Below are 15456 nucleotides of genomic sequence, written 5' to 3' on the forward strand. Positions count from 1 at the left end.
TATATTTAACAGGTTAAATGATGGTTATTAAGTTCTTAAAAGTACCTCAACACATACCAGAACCAAGGTTCCTAAGCAAGGTAATATATATAATATAATATATATGTATATGTATATGATGGTCATAAATGTCTTAAACGTTCCTAAAAGTTGCAAACACACATCTGAACCAGGATTTCTAAAATAGTCCATGTATAGATCAATTTTACAATATAATTCATTTTTGATTTTTGAAATGTTTGTTCAATATATAAACAGGTGAAAAGTTGCATGAGTAACATGGTAATATATTATTATATGTAATATATGTATATTTGGATATTCTGACATTGTTATAGTTAATAGTTTGTAGTACTGCATTTTTTAAAGGTCCCATAAACATTTACCTGAACCAATATATAATTAAAAAACTATAATAATTATAGTGTAGCTCACGGACAACTCACTACGGACAATAACGCAAATATTTCTTTTTAACTCACACATACACTCACATACAGATAAATATGTACATATGTATACATACATATATATATATACAGACACGCACTATTCCATCTGTATATTTTTTGCTTCTTATATTTCTATATTTCTATATTTTCATATTTTAATATTTTATTTTTTAACTTAAATTTAACTTTTTTTATTTATTTTTTTACACTTCTACACTTTATTTCATTAAGTTAAGGTTTAGTTTAAGTTAAAATCTTTATTGAATAGCTTTGATGAGGGCAGACTGTCAAAAAAAAGCATTTCACTGCAAGTTATACTGTGTATTACTATGTATGTGACAAATAAAATTAGATTTTGATTTGAATATATATTTATATTTGGATATCCTGGTAATTTAAGTTTAATACATTTAACAGGTACAATTATGGTAATTACCTCCTTTAAAGTGCCTAATGACACATACCTGAACAGAGTTTCCTAGTGTATTTAATGTATATTTATATTTAGAAATGCTGAAATGTATCCCTAATCAAGTTAATATATATATATATATATATATATATATATATATATATATATATATATATATATATATATGTGTGTGTATGTGTGTGTGTGTGTGTGTGTGTGTGTGTGTTATAGTAAATAGTTAAACTGTTAATAAAAGTTAGACTGCTCATAAGGTAACAAAATGGCTTAAAACTTTCAGAGACAGTTACAAAATTAATTTACAAAATATCAGGCATCATGCAAATGTAAAATACACAAATATAAAAATCCATTACAGTTTGTTCTGTTTCCACTTGTTTGCTATAGCTGTAATTTTCCCCAGCTAAAAAAGTGCCTGCAGTTTCTGTGCGTAGGCATGCGCCTTAAAATACTCCAATCTCTCCTCCCTCGGGAGAGCTGTGTGTGAGTGTGTGTGTCTGTCCGTGTGTATATTTATGTTTGCGACAAACACAAGCAAATTCCCTTGTTTACTGGAAATGTCTCTGCATCACTGTGTGTCTTGTATACTGAGTCAGAGGGCAGCCGTTTCAAACAAAGGCATTCCAAGGCACACCACCCTTCTTACGCACAGCCTCACTTTCCTTCCATAGACACCTTACAGAGAAAAAACATCTATCTTTAGACGCCCAGAGTTCTACCCAAAGCTGAGGGAATCAGAGGTAATGATGGTTTGTGGGTGGTTGTTTCCATTGGCACTGGTTCCAAAACTGTAGAATCTATAAAATCCAAATATCTTTTATATAACATACGTCCTAAAAACATCCATACAAACATGCTTGTCGTCGTTTATAAGAATAAGCCACAAATAATTCTCTCAAGTCATGCTGTAGCTTGAACTTCACAAAGCTGAAGCAATGAGGTTGCAATCTCTCAGGGCCAGTCATCGCTTTGCATTGGCTGCCCTCTTGTGACCAGAACTGTGAATCTTTCAAGCATTTGAAAACAACTTAGAGCTTATTTGTGTTTTGTTTTGTTTTCAATTGTAAAGTAATTCAATTTTACAGATAAAATGATGGTCATAAATGTCTTAAACGTTCCTAAACACATCTGAACCAGGGTTTCTGAAATAGTTCATGTATAGTTCAATTATATGATATAATTCATTTTTTGGAGTTAAATATATTAACAGGTGAAAAGTTACATGAGTAACATGGTTAAAAGTTCCTAAAAGCAGCTGACACATACACTAACCAAGCTTTTTAATATATTTAATATATATTAATTTTTAAGGTAAATACATTTAACAGGTCATAAAGTTCTTAAAAATCCTAAAAGTTGCAGATGCATACCAGGACCATGGTTTTTAGTATAATTCATGTATATTTCTATTTAGATACACTAGAAATTGTAAGGATAATACAAAAAATATGTAAAATCATGATCATTTTTGTTGTTGTTGTTGTTGTTTTGTAAAAAAAAAAAGAAAAATAAATGGTCTGTAATCATTACAGCTTTGGTGTAGAGCAGAAATGGAGACATCTGGAAGGCAAAGAGAGTTTATTTGAAACAGCTCCCTCACAAGAAGGTCTTCTATAACCAACTAAACTAAACAGATTATTGTGTTGAGCAGAATGATCTTACATTATTAGCCATAGCATGTTTTCCTAAGTACCTCGATGATATCTAAGCAGACTTTATATGAGTAGACCCAAGCATTAAGAAAGAAAACACCAATCACCAAAAGCTGCTACAAGATTAAGATCAAAAAATCTTAATTTTAAAAAACTTGGGCTAATTTTAGGCGTCTCCTGCTTCTCATTGCAAAAGGAACTTCTGGCTTTCCTCCATACTGTATCTATCCACAGTTCCAGAGCACATCTCTGATACCTCCCATGATAAACACCCTCTGCATCACATGTTGGAGGCACCAGAATGCTCACTTTTCTCCTCCTGAAACCCCTCATCATCCGTACTGGTACCAGAATGATGAAACTGGCTTTCGTCATTGGGCAAGTAGTAGGCACAGGGTTCCGTGTCTACAGGAACCACTCTGGAGAAGTTGGAGAAGTCCACGCGATACTTTCCCTCTCTATTGCGGGAGATGATGGGGAGGAACTGGTAACCCCACATGATTTCTCGAGGGATGTAGGAAGTCCTGACCTGGCAGGAGGAGCTGGTGGTCTCGGCTGTGCCATCCAGAAACACCACCAGCTCAAACTCCTGGTGCTGCAGAGTGTCCACTGTCATCCTGAAGAACGGGCTCGATTCATCAATGATGTGGTACAAGGTCAATGGGCAGACGAAGAAAAGGTTGTCCTTTCCAGCATCCATCATAAAGTCAATGCCAACCTGGTCCATGATGATGGTTTCACCTTCAGGTGTGACAGTTGTCCTCAGCAGCTTTCCATAAATCTGGCTCCCGATCAGCAAGCTTTTGCGCAGGTTGGCCACTCGAATCTGCAAACAGAGCCTGTCTCGTTTGGAGCAGATGACGGCCATCTCACTAAAAGTGATGGTCTTGGCTCTTTTCTTGGGCCTAGCGACCTTGGTCATGATCACAGCGCACCAGAAGCAGATGATAATTGTGCCAAAGACACACTGAACTGTGAAGACGATGATGGCACTAGGGCAGTACGGGGTGAGGAGCCGATAGCCATAACCTATGGACATCTGTGTCTCTATAGACTGAAGGAAAGCACCAGTCATGTCAGCGACATTCAGCACACAAGCGCTGTGGTTAGCAGGTGGGTTTTGCCATGGCAGGTCGCCGTTAGCAACGGCTACCCAATACCAGAAAAGCCCAAAGATGAACCAGCTAAATATGAAGGAGGCTGCACAGTGAAAGGTGACGTAACGCCAGCGCATCTCCATCAAGGTGGTCCAGAAATCTAGAACAGAGATGAAGAAGTGGCTATACTTCACACTGCCATACGCAATGTTGCAGTGGCCATCTTTGGTCACCAGGCGGTTCCTGTGAATCCGACGCTCGGCCAAATAGTCTCTGAGCAACTGGGGCAAGGTGCGAGTCATTTTTAATGTACAGCGAGCTCCAGGCTGGGGACAGAGGATATAGGATATATGTTGAAATTGTGCACTGAACACAAAATGACATTTCTAAATTCTAAACTGGTAAAATAGATTTTTATCAATTTTATACATTTTTATCAATTTATCAATACAATTGTTTTTTTTTTATCAATGGATACATTGATTTGACCAATTTGTCAATATTTTTTTTTATAATAAAATAAATGTGTATCAATGTATCAATAAAATTGATTTTTATGGTTTGACCTAAAAAATCAATGAAAAAAATAAATATAATAAAACAAGTAAAATATTACCTTATTTCCATGAAGAAACAAATAAGCAAACTTTTTAAATTAATTATTTTTTTTTTATTATTATTATTATTATTATTTCAAAAGTTTCTTGTAGCCAGCCAGGGCTTTCAAGTATTGTTTTTTTGTTGAGAATTTTCACCAATTCTAACTTGCTAAATACCCCCCCCCCCCCACACACACACACACACACACATGCAATTAAGAGTCAATTGCAATTACCTGTAAATAACCTGTAAACAATATTGTTATTGTTATTTTTTACACTGTGTATATAATGGTAATTTATCTATGTTTTTGCATCATTTTGAGTGTCTTGTTATCCCTTTTCTGCTGTGACACCGACAATTTCCCCACTGTGGGAAATACTAATAAAGGATTATCTTATCTTATCTTATCTTATCTAAAGGCTTCTAGCTCAGTGATGCACGGCTCTTTAGATTTACATCGTCTCAAAGCTGTTTAGTTTGGTGGACTGGTACGTCACCATGGCAAAAGCTTCACCTTAATTTTTCCCCTGCTGTAGATCCTGTGTTTAATTCAACCTGTTCTTCTCTCTAACAGGTGAAATGCTCCCTGTGCAACTGGCTGCAACACAAACCCAAAGCATGATCGATTAACAGTTGAAGAGGTGTTCTTTTCATGAAACCGTTTTTTTTTTTTTTCTCCAAACATGTCTCAAACTAACTTCACTAGCCCACAAGCCTTGACCCTGGATTATTTGGCAAGGATGCAGGAAAAGTTTTTTCTGATGTGTTTAATGTACAGTGGAATAGAGCGCCACCACTCAGAGCCTGTTTAATCTTCTGATTTGCCTTTCTAACAATCTGATGAGCAGCTCTCTAAAAAGTTTGATTCGTCTTTCAAATAAAATTAAATCAACTGAGGAAAATACAAAGCCAATGCTGTACTATCTTTCAGAACATCCTTCTGCTTTGTGGGAATCAGTTCATTTCAGAATTATAGTCAGCTGCTTGAGCCTTTGTTTGACAGCCTCCTACTACTAAACCTGGACTTGGCAAGTAATGTTTACCAATACACAAACGTTGGTTGTTTTCAGGGGTGCAGTGGGGGATGTACCAAGAGTTAAGGAATAAACGATGATATTCGATGTAGTGTATGTTATTAAAAGAAAGATTAATAAATAAATAATGTTTCATTAAAGCCTGTTTAATCTTCTGATTTGCCTTTCTAACAATCTTATTAGCAGTTCGCTAAAAAGTTTTATTGGTCTTTTGAATAAAACCAAATAAATACCAGCCAATGCTTTGCTATCTTTCAGAACATCCTTCTGCTCTTTGGGAATCAGTTAATTTCAGAATTACAGGCAGCTGCTTAGAGGAGATCATCACAGCTGATTGTTGAGGCAAGGATTGAGGAGTCTAAATATTTATAAAGCTTTAAAATGTGAATGGTCTGGCTTTTTGATGAATGTGAACAAGCCATATGTCTAATTGGGGTCTTTTTTGCAAGGTCCCTTTTCTTTTTTATTTAACATTTGCACAAATTGCAAAAATAGCACTCCAATCTTACTCAAAATGAAAATAGAGATCAGTTCTCAGCATCTTTTCTCTCTGCAACTTTGCCCACAATAACAGAAATTTGGACCAGTAGTCTATTGTATGTTTTGCACTCTTTCTTAAAATGTATATTTTTTCTGAGTTAATAAAACTCCAACCTGCATTCGTGCTTGCAAATAAACAACTGCACTCATATTCAAGTTAGAAGAAGAGAATGCTGTTAAATGAATTGACACACCATCACAACACTGAAAAAAAAAAAATCATGTATATTCAACTCAAATATATACTTTAAGGGAGTTTAGTTAAATATAATATCCAATATTTAATAAACATTATTTACAGTATAAGAAAAATTTTAAACATTATTTTAAAAGTTAATGTTTAGAATGCCATAAAATGTTATTTAGCTTTTATAATTTAGCTTGTACTAAAATGAACAAGCATTGGATCCTAAGTATCTCCTTAATGACAAAGTCACATTCAAGGCCTTAGGGGTTTAGTGCTCGGTTTAGAACTTACCTCATGGAAATGTTCCCCCAAAACTGTGTAGCAGGTCCAAAACCAGACACCAGTTCAAAATGATTATTGCTGCAAATATCTAAAACAACATTTCTCTCTTGCTTCTACCCTGTCTCTCGTTCACTTTAGAAAAAAAGAGCCTTTGTTTGACAGCCTCCTACTACTAAACCTGGACTTGGCAAGTAATGTTTACCAATACACAAACGTTGGTTGTTTTCAGGAGTGCAGTGGGGGATGTACCAAAAGTTTTAGGAATAAAGTTAGTGGTCCAGAAGTACATTTACACTGCTTGGTTGCTAAGTTCCCTGATTTGATTTAGTGTATGTTATTAAAGGAAATATTAATAAATAAATAATTCAATAAATGGACAATGAAGGGTGGACTGGTTTAGTTTCACAGATTTTGATCAAAGGGCAGTCCCAGGCAGTACTAAAAATTTGATATACTCAGTATTATTGAAGGAACAGATATGAACTGGACAACAACATATAATAGCTATATTGTGAATAGTTTTAGTATTAGTGAACCAGTTTTGAGGGTTTTTTATGTGTTATTTAGTTTTTCATAATTCTGCACAAACCTTAAACAATAACATTTAAAGTGTTTAGAAAAATCTGTTCAAATTTCTGATCACTCATAATATTTCAATGCTGTCTGTAAAACACAAAAACCTAAAAAGCTAAAACCAGTAAAAAAAGTAAACCAGTCCACCCTTCATGAGCTATTGTCCGTTTATTTATTTATTTATTTATTTATTTTATTTATTTATATTTCAGTAACACACACTATATCATATATCTTCAGTAAACTGTGCAACCAATGAATGTATTACTTCTAGACCACTAATTTTAATCCACTAATTAAACTCTTGGTACACTCATGAAAATGATTGAATGCTAGTTTTAGTGTTAGTGTACTATTATAGAGGGGTTTTATGTTTTTATGTTGTTTTATTTTGTTTTTTAAACTCTACACAAATCTGCAACGCTGCACAAAGGTATCACTGACGATATGCTAATGCGAACTTTTGCTCTGTATATTCACATGGGTCAGAAATAGTCTTTTCTGTATGAACTGAAAGTTAGCTTCTCTTCCACATAGCTGGGTCTTAAACTGAGTTTGTTGATCACTGTGAAGGGAGATGCATTCTCAGAAAATCCCAGTTTGTTGACCATGCCCCTGTCAGAAAAGCTGATTGGTACAGTTTTGGTACAGTATGTATCGTGCCAGTGTGGTTCAATATAATGTTTCCCATTCACACCGAGCCCAATGGAGGTTCCGGCCAACAGCTCCCTTCCGGTTCCTTCGTGTTCATGTTTATATAAGTGTTGTTTTGAGTCTCTAAGAAGCATGGACAGGGGTATAGTCAACAAACACAATGACCAACAAACTTTCTGAGTTTCTGAGTTTCTTCTTGGCAGTATCTTAGCTGAAGCCTTTCTTTAGACTCTATCTGTGGCCTATTTACAGAATCTAGGCATGTATTCTCTGAGCGGACAACAAAGCATTATACTCTTGATAAGTGCTTTAATATGCAATAACTGTAAACACATATGATACAGCATACTTCATACTTCATGATAAACAAACCAGGAAATGCAATGAACACATTTAAATAATATATCAATCAGTCATAGCATTCAAAACACTGGCAGGATAAATGGTCAAGAATGAAAAGTGTGGTTCAACGTAATGTTTTTCATTCACACCGAGCCCAATGGAGGTTCCGGCCAACAGCTCCCTTCCGGAACCTTTCCGGTTCATGTTTATATAAGTGTTGTTTTGAGTGTCTAAGAAGCATGGACAGGGGTATAGTCAACAAACACAATGACCAACAAACTCTGAGTTTCTGAGAACCCAAACCCATCACAGACCCAAACACAGTGATCAACAAACTCAGTCTAGGACCCTCTAGCTAGCTCATTTCCGGCACATATGAGTATCAGCGTTAATATTTGACCTGTAATCTGTATTCTGTTTCCAACCACTTCAAATGTTTTTCAGCAGGTAGATTCTGTATTATCTAATATGCTGTAATATCAAATAAACTATGATTAATGAATTTAATGAAGCAAAAATTGTGCTTAGTAGCAAAAAAACATAAAGAGCCTCTAGAACGGTGCTCTGATACAATACTAAAGCTATTAATAACACACCCTGCATAAGCTTTTACTTTTATAATCTGCATGTTTACATTATTTATAATATATGTAGAGATTTCATATAATCTGAATATTTACATTATTTATAATAAATGTAGAGATTTCATATAATCTGAATGTTCACATTATTTGCAAGTTTCTGAGAACCCAAACCCATCAGAGACCCAAACACAGTGACCAATAAACTCAGTCTAGGACCCTCTAGCTAGCTCATTTCCGGCCCCCATGAGTGTCAGTGTTAGTATTTGACCTGTAATCTGCATTACATTTCTAAACACTTCAAATGTTTTTCAGCAGATGAATTCTGTATTACCCAATATGCTGTAATATCATGTTTAAACTATGATTAATGTATTTAATGAAGCAAAAATTGTACTTAGTAGCAAAAAACTAACAAAAAAACAAATAAAAATCTCTAGAACGGTGCACTGATACAATACTAAAGCTATTAATAACACACCCTGTATAAGCTTTTGTCCCGTCTTCATCTTTTCCTTTAATAATACTCAGTATATCAAATATCTGGACTGTCTGGACAGACCTGCAAAAACCTGCTAAAAACAACAAAAGCTGTAAAAGTAAACCAGGCTAGCCTTCAGGAGCTATTATGCACTTTTTTATACACACTATATCAAATATCTTCAGAGAACTTTGTGGACTATGAAAAGTAAGATGTTCCAGATGATCACCTGCTCTTCTTATCTTACCTGTAACTCATCTGATGTTCTGTGGTATTTCTCATGCTCTCATGCTTATCGGGGGCAATTCCACTGATTTTTCTAAATGTGTGCAGATAATTGTTTTGCACAAATCAAATCCCTTTTATTGTCTCGTCACATTTCACAGGTGTAAAGGTGAGTGAAAAAGCTGGGTGCATCGTCTCTCACAGCGGTACAAAAAAGAACACATATACAAAATAGAAATAATGAATATTTACACTTTAACTTAAACTATACATATACACACATTATACACACACTATACACACATTATACACACACTATACACACATTATACACACACTATACACACTCTCTGTTTACAGTATTGCACTGGTTAAAAGCAGTTAAATGTACATAATCTGCATTTTTACATTGTTTATAATAAATGTACAGGTTTGATCTAATCTGAATGTTTACATTATTTATAATAAATGTACAGGTTTAATATAATCTGCATATTTAGATTATTTATAATAAATGTACAGGTTTAATATAATCTGCATATTTAGATTATTTGTAATAAATGTACAGGTTTGATCTAATCTGAATGTTTACATTATTTATAATAAATGTACAGGTTTAATATAATCTGCATATTTAGATTATTTGTAATAAATGTACAGGTTTGATATAATCTGCATATTTACATTGTTTATAATAAATGTACAGGTTTAATATAATCTGCATATTTAGATTATTTGTAATAAATGTACAGGTTTGATATAATCTGCATATTTACATTGTTTATAATAAATGTACAGGTTTAATATAATCTGCATATTTAGATTATTTGTAATAAATGTACAGGTTTGATCTAATCTGAATGTTTACATTATTTATAATAAATGTACAGGTTTAATATAATCTGCATATTTAGATTATTTATAATAAATGTACAGGTTTAATATAATCTGCATATTTAGATTATTTGTAATAAATGTACAGGTTTGATCTAATCTGAATGTTTACATTATTTATAATAAATGTACAGGTTTAATATAATCTGCATATTTAGATTATTTGTAATAAATGTACAGGTTTGATATAATCTGCATATTTACATTGTTTATAATAAATGTACAGGTTTAATATAATCTGCATATTTAGATTATTTGTAATAAATGTACAGGTTTGATATAATCTGCATATTTACATTGTTTATAATAAATGTACAGGTTTGATATAATCTGCATATTTACATTGTTTATAATAAATGTACAGGTTTGATATAATCTGCATATTTACATTGTTTATAATAATTGTACAGGTTTGATATAATCTGCATATTTACATTGTTTATAATAAATGTACAGGTTTGTATATATATATATATATATATATTTATATAATCTGAATGTTTACATTATTTATAAAAGATACTGGATGTGTGAATTCAGGTGTAGTGTGGGTGGGTGGGGGAAAGTCTTTGTGGGTGCAGTGTGTGACTGAGCATAGGGTCTCCAGTCGTAAGTGCAGGGTGCAGAGTGTGTGTGTATGGGGAGGAGGTGTGATGGTACAGATGAGATCCACAGTCCACAAGCTATTGTTCATCCAGCAGCCTGATTCTCTCTCTCACCTGATCGCACCTGATCCTGTACCCAAAACCACTTAGTGAAAAAGCTTATGTTCACAATAAACATGAAAACATGAGACATTCACATGTACATGTTGTGCAAATCCATCACCCCCTCTTTTCGAACCATTCTGTGTACAGATAAACATTACCCAGCCTGAGGGCACCACGCAAAAGCCCAGAGACATATTTGATAAACACGGTTTTCAAAAGGCGATTGAGCGAGGACAGGGAGCGTTCACCTCGGAGAAAGCCAAAGAGAGAGAGAGAGAGAGAGAGAGAGGAGGAGAGAGAGAGATAAAGAAAGAGGATGACAGACTCTTACCTTCACTATTGAAATACATTTACCGGCTTCCCAAACTCTTGGATGTGCGTGGAGGGATTTGTATAGGAGGTAGGATGCACAGTCCATTCCTTTTATCATACCATTATCATATCATTGGGTTACAGCTATTCCATAGAACCATGATCATTTCCAGAGACAGGAATTTTGCAATCCACTTGATCATTTGATTAAATTCTTCAGTTTGCTATGTATTGAAAAAGTAAATAACCAGTTTCTAAATATGAGAGAAAAACTTCTTATGTACTTCTTCTGATGGTCCATACATCATACATGATCAGCCATAACATTAGTACCACTGACCCCTGAAGTGAGAAACATTGATTATCTTCACCTACAGTGTCTCCTGGCGTGGGGTGGATATATTAGGCAGCGGTCAGTTCTTGAAGGCGATGTGTTTAAAGCACTACAGATGTGCAAGCGTAAGAATCTTGAGACACTTTGACACTCGACTGAGTCAGAGCATCTCCAAAACATCAGACATGAGAACCTAAGGCTCACTGATGCGATCCATGGAGGTCCCACCTCACAACTTGCTAACAACTTGGTACCAGGTACCACAGGACACAGACTTCAGGGGACTTGTGGAGCCCATGCCTTGATTGGTCAGATCTGTTATGGTTGCACAAGGCATATTAGGCATGCAGTACTAATGTAATGGCTGATTGGTATATGGAGTGTAACTGTGCTCAAAAGGTGTAGAAAACCAAAAATGGAGATACATGGGTTTAATATTTGATGATGTAGTATACTGTATAGGCAAAAATCTGACCTCTTCAATGTATCTCATGTTCTCGTCCTAGGCTGAGTGTCTTTGATGGTGAAAATGACCCGAAGTTTTCCACAGCTGCTCATAGACGTCCTGACCGAGTGGCAGATTCACCACAACCGCCTAGTGACCAAAGATGGCCAGTGCAACATTGAGTACGCCAACGTGAGGTACAGAAGCAAGTACGCTTACATGCTTGACATCTGGACCACATTAGTGGAGATCTCCTGGAGTTTTGTTATGTTCTTCTTCGTGGCCTCCTTCCTCATCAGTTGGTTTGTGTTTGGACTTCTCTGGTACTGGATCGCTCATGATCACGGTGACCTGTGGTGGCAGAATCCACCTGATTTCCAGAATGCATGTGTAATTAATGTCACCGGTATGACCACTGCCTTCCTCTACTCGTTGGAGACGCAGACATTCATTGCCTATGGTTGGCGAGCGATCACTGCGCTGTGTCCTGGTGCAATCACTGTCTACGTATTTCAGGTGATTCTGGGCACAATCATCACCTGCTTTTGGGGTGGGGTGGTTACGGCGAAGATCTCACTGCCCAAGAGAAGAGCCAAAGCCATCATGTTTAGTGAGATGGCCGTCATCTGCTCAAGCGGGGATGCCCTTTGTCTAAAGATACGGGTGGCCAACATGCGCAAATCACTGATGATTGGAACCCAAATTTATGGCAAACTGATCAGAACCAAAGTCACTCCTGAAGGGGAAACCGTCATCATGGATCAGGTCAACATAGATTTCAGTGTTGAAACTGGGAAGGACAACCTGTTCTTCATTTCTCCGATGACCCTCTACCACAGGATCGACAAGACAAGTCCCTTCTTTGAGATGGCAGCAGATAATCTGCACCAGCAGGATTTTGAGCTTGTGGTGTTTCTGGACAGTGTTGCTGAGTCCACAAGCTACTCTTGCCAGGTCAGGACTTCCTACATCCCTCGGGAGATCATGTGGGGTTACCAGTTCCTCCCCATCATCTCCCGCAGTAAAGAGGGAAAGTATCGCGTGGATTTCTCCAACTTTGCCAGAGTGGTACCCATAGCAACCGCCCATTGCTCTTACTGCTTCCACAATGATGAACACAGTCACCCCCCCAGATATGGCGTTTGCAATGAGGGGTTTGTTATGACGGAAACCAGTGGTCAATAGGGCTGAGAATAAACCAGTAACTTACCAGTAACTTAAATTTGATAATATTATTACCAACATGCTACATGTCAAGACCTTATTGCATTTAGTTGTTATCTACTGTAATTTTTAATGACACTGCATGCATTCTGGGATGTGTTTTAGATTAAATGAATGAAGTGTTTATAAACTTCGACAACAAACTAATGATGCTGTATTTTGTCCGCTGTATTTTCTTCGTTTGTATTTTCAGTGCTCAGAAGTGTTGAAATTATTTAGTTTGTACAGTTGTGTAGCACTGAATCCAGACCTGAGTCACAATGTGTGTTAGTGATAAAAAATAACATAAATCATAAAAGTAAATGAAAATAAAAATTGCCAGTGAAATCACGTATGTGCATGTGTTATTTATATTTTTTTATATTTATATTAAGTCATATTCTTTGGAAATCTACTGTTTTACTGGCTCTCCACTGCCCTGCTCTCACATTAGCCATTAGCCCTTTTAAGTCTTGGTTCTTCTGAAGGTTCCTTGCTCAAAAGCTGCTCTGTGATAACAATTTATGTTGTGAAAAGTGCTAAATTAATAAATTAAATTAAGAAATGTGAATTTAAAGATAACCTCTCTCTTGTTTCAAGTTACCAGTGAATTTGTTGCAGATTTATAAATTAAAATACAGCAAAAATAATACAAGCAGTCTTATGATACATCTTACAATTCTGGAAATTCATGGTTTTCTATGAAAATATCAGAAACAGCAAATGAAGTGAACCGTTTGGTGCATTAAAAATAACCAGTTCCTAAATATGAGAGAAATTAACTTCTTATGTACTTCTTCTGATGGTCCATACATCATACGTGATCAGCCATAACATTAGTACCACTGATCGTGAAGTGAGAAACATTGATTATCTTCACCTACAGTGTCTCCTGGCGTGGGGTGGATATATTAGGCAGCAGTCAGTTCTTGAAGGCGATGTGTTTTAAGCACTACAGATGTGCAAGCGTAAGAATCTTGAGACACTTTGACACTCGACTGAGTCAGAGCATCTCCAAAACATCAGACATGAGCACCTAAGGCTCACTGATGAGAAGGCATGGGACAGTACATTGTCATAGTATTAATATTTTTTGTACTTTTAGTAAGGATTCTACAAATGTGTTCCACATTTATCTAAAATATATAACCAACATTGGTTTGCAAATAATTAACACTCAAAAATTCCTCATGGGACAAGATGATCCGTCCCATTTCTCTGACAGTGTTGAAAAAAACATAAATAAAAAAAAGGGATTATTGCTAAAATATGAAGGACCATATATGTAATATCACAGTGTGTCACTGGTCAATATTGAAATAGTTTATGCAGTAGCCTAAAAAAGCGTAATGTTGTGTTAATAAAATCATGTTTGTAAACTTTGTATGATGTTATTTCTACTCATTAATGAATTGAATACATTAATATACCATAAAAATCATAAAAATAAGATTATGCCAAAAAAAATTATTTATATAACGTAAGTTTAATAATAATATTTTATTTATATTATATATTTTTTATATACTATATACTATTATATTACTATTATATATATATATATATAACACATAACACATAACACTATAAATATGTAATTATATATATATAATTATATTTATAATTATTTATAATTTATAATTATATTTGTAGTGTTATGTGTTATGTGTTATGTTTTGGCACCCTTGTTGTTGTTTTTGTTTTTTAAATTGGGAAGTAATAAACTGCCTCTGTAAATAATAAAAAACAGTTTTAGCAAATTGTAATGTTACTCTTTCTTTCATACATACAATGATGAAAATCTAAATCATAAGTTTACATGAAAAGTTGGTAGCAAAAGTTGGTAGCACTGCCTTTGGCGAGAATCGCAGCGTGTAAACAGTTTTTGTAGCAGCTAAATATCTTTCAGCTCCTGTAGCTGAAATTCTTCCCACTCCTCTCTACAGAAGGCCTCTAGTTCCCAGATATTCTTGTGTTGCAGTCTGTAGAAACTACAAGCTGAAAACACTTGGTCAGGGACGGGCAATATCAGTCCTAGAGGGCTGGATTCTTCACAGTTCACAGGTTTAACTCACCTGTTCATTGTCAGGTTCAGTATGAGGTCTGTAAGAGCAGGTATAAATCAGCTTACTGTGCTGTGTGGACTCCAGCCCACGTTGGCCAACGCTGAGCTTGACTAAAGTTTTGGACTACTTTGGGGACACTGGTTACTTTCTTTTTTGGATCTTTAGACAGTTTCTTAGATGAGTTTAGAAATCTGCTTCAGCGGACAGTTTCTAATTACAGTTGGTGGCATGATTTAGGATTTATTTCGCTAATCTGCTGACCTTGAAGAAAGAAAAGTGAGCTTTTGCATTTTTTTGGTGCAAACACCTTTGCACAATTAATATTTTTATTATATTATGAACAGTAGAGTAAGTGTGCA

The 15456-nt window shown here is 35.2% G+C and overlaps 2 protein-coding genes across 2 annotated transcripts; one reads left to right on the plus strand and one right to left on the minus strand.

The window, feature by feature from the left end:
- Window positions 1–2814: 2814 nt before the first annotated feature.
- LOC140575164 (ATP-sensitive inward rectifier potassium channel 1-like) lies at window positions 2815–3933 on the minus strand. The gene has a single exon (XM_072695356.1). It carries the CDS (start codon window positions 3931–3933, stop codon window positions 2815–2817), a length of 1119 nt encoding a protein of 372 aa, XP_072551457.1.
- Window positions 3934–11903: 7970 nt separating this feature from the next.
- On the plus strand, window positions 11904–13013 carry LOC140575212 (ATP-sensitive inward rectifier potassium channel 1-like). Its single transcript, XM_072695430.1, has one exon. The coding sequence runs from the start codon at window positions 11904–11906 to the stop codon at window positions 13011–13013; it is 1110 nt and encodes a 369-aa protein (XP_072551531.1).
- Window positions 13014–15456: the final 2443 nt, after the last annotated feature.

Source organism: Salminus brasiliensis, chromosome 13 (genome assembly GCF_030463535.1).
Source record: "Salminus brasiliensis chromosome 13, fSalBra1.hap2, whole genome shotgun sequence".
NCBI classification, from domain to species: Eukaryota; Metazoa; Chordata; class Actinopteri; order Characiformes; family Bryconidae; genus Salminus; species Salminus brasiliensis.

Bases quoted from the DNA above. Each gene is read 5' to 3' on its own strand.
- LOC140575164 (XM_072695356.1), bottom strand. From the start codon at position 3,933: ATGACTCGCACCTTGCCCCAGTTGCTCAGAGACTATTTGGCCGAGCGT.
- LOC140575212 (XM_072695430.1), top strand. From the start codon at position 11,904: ATGGTGAAAATGACCCGAAGTTTTCCACAGCTGCTCATAGACGTCCTG.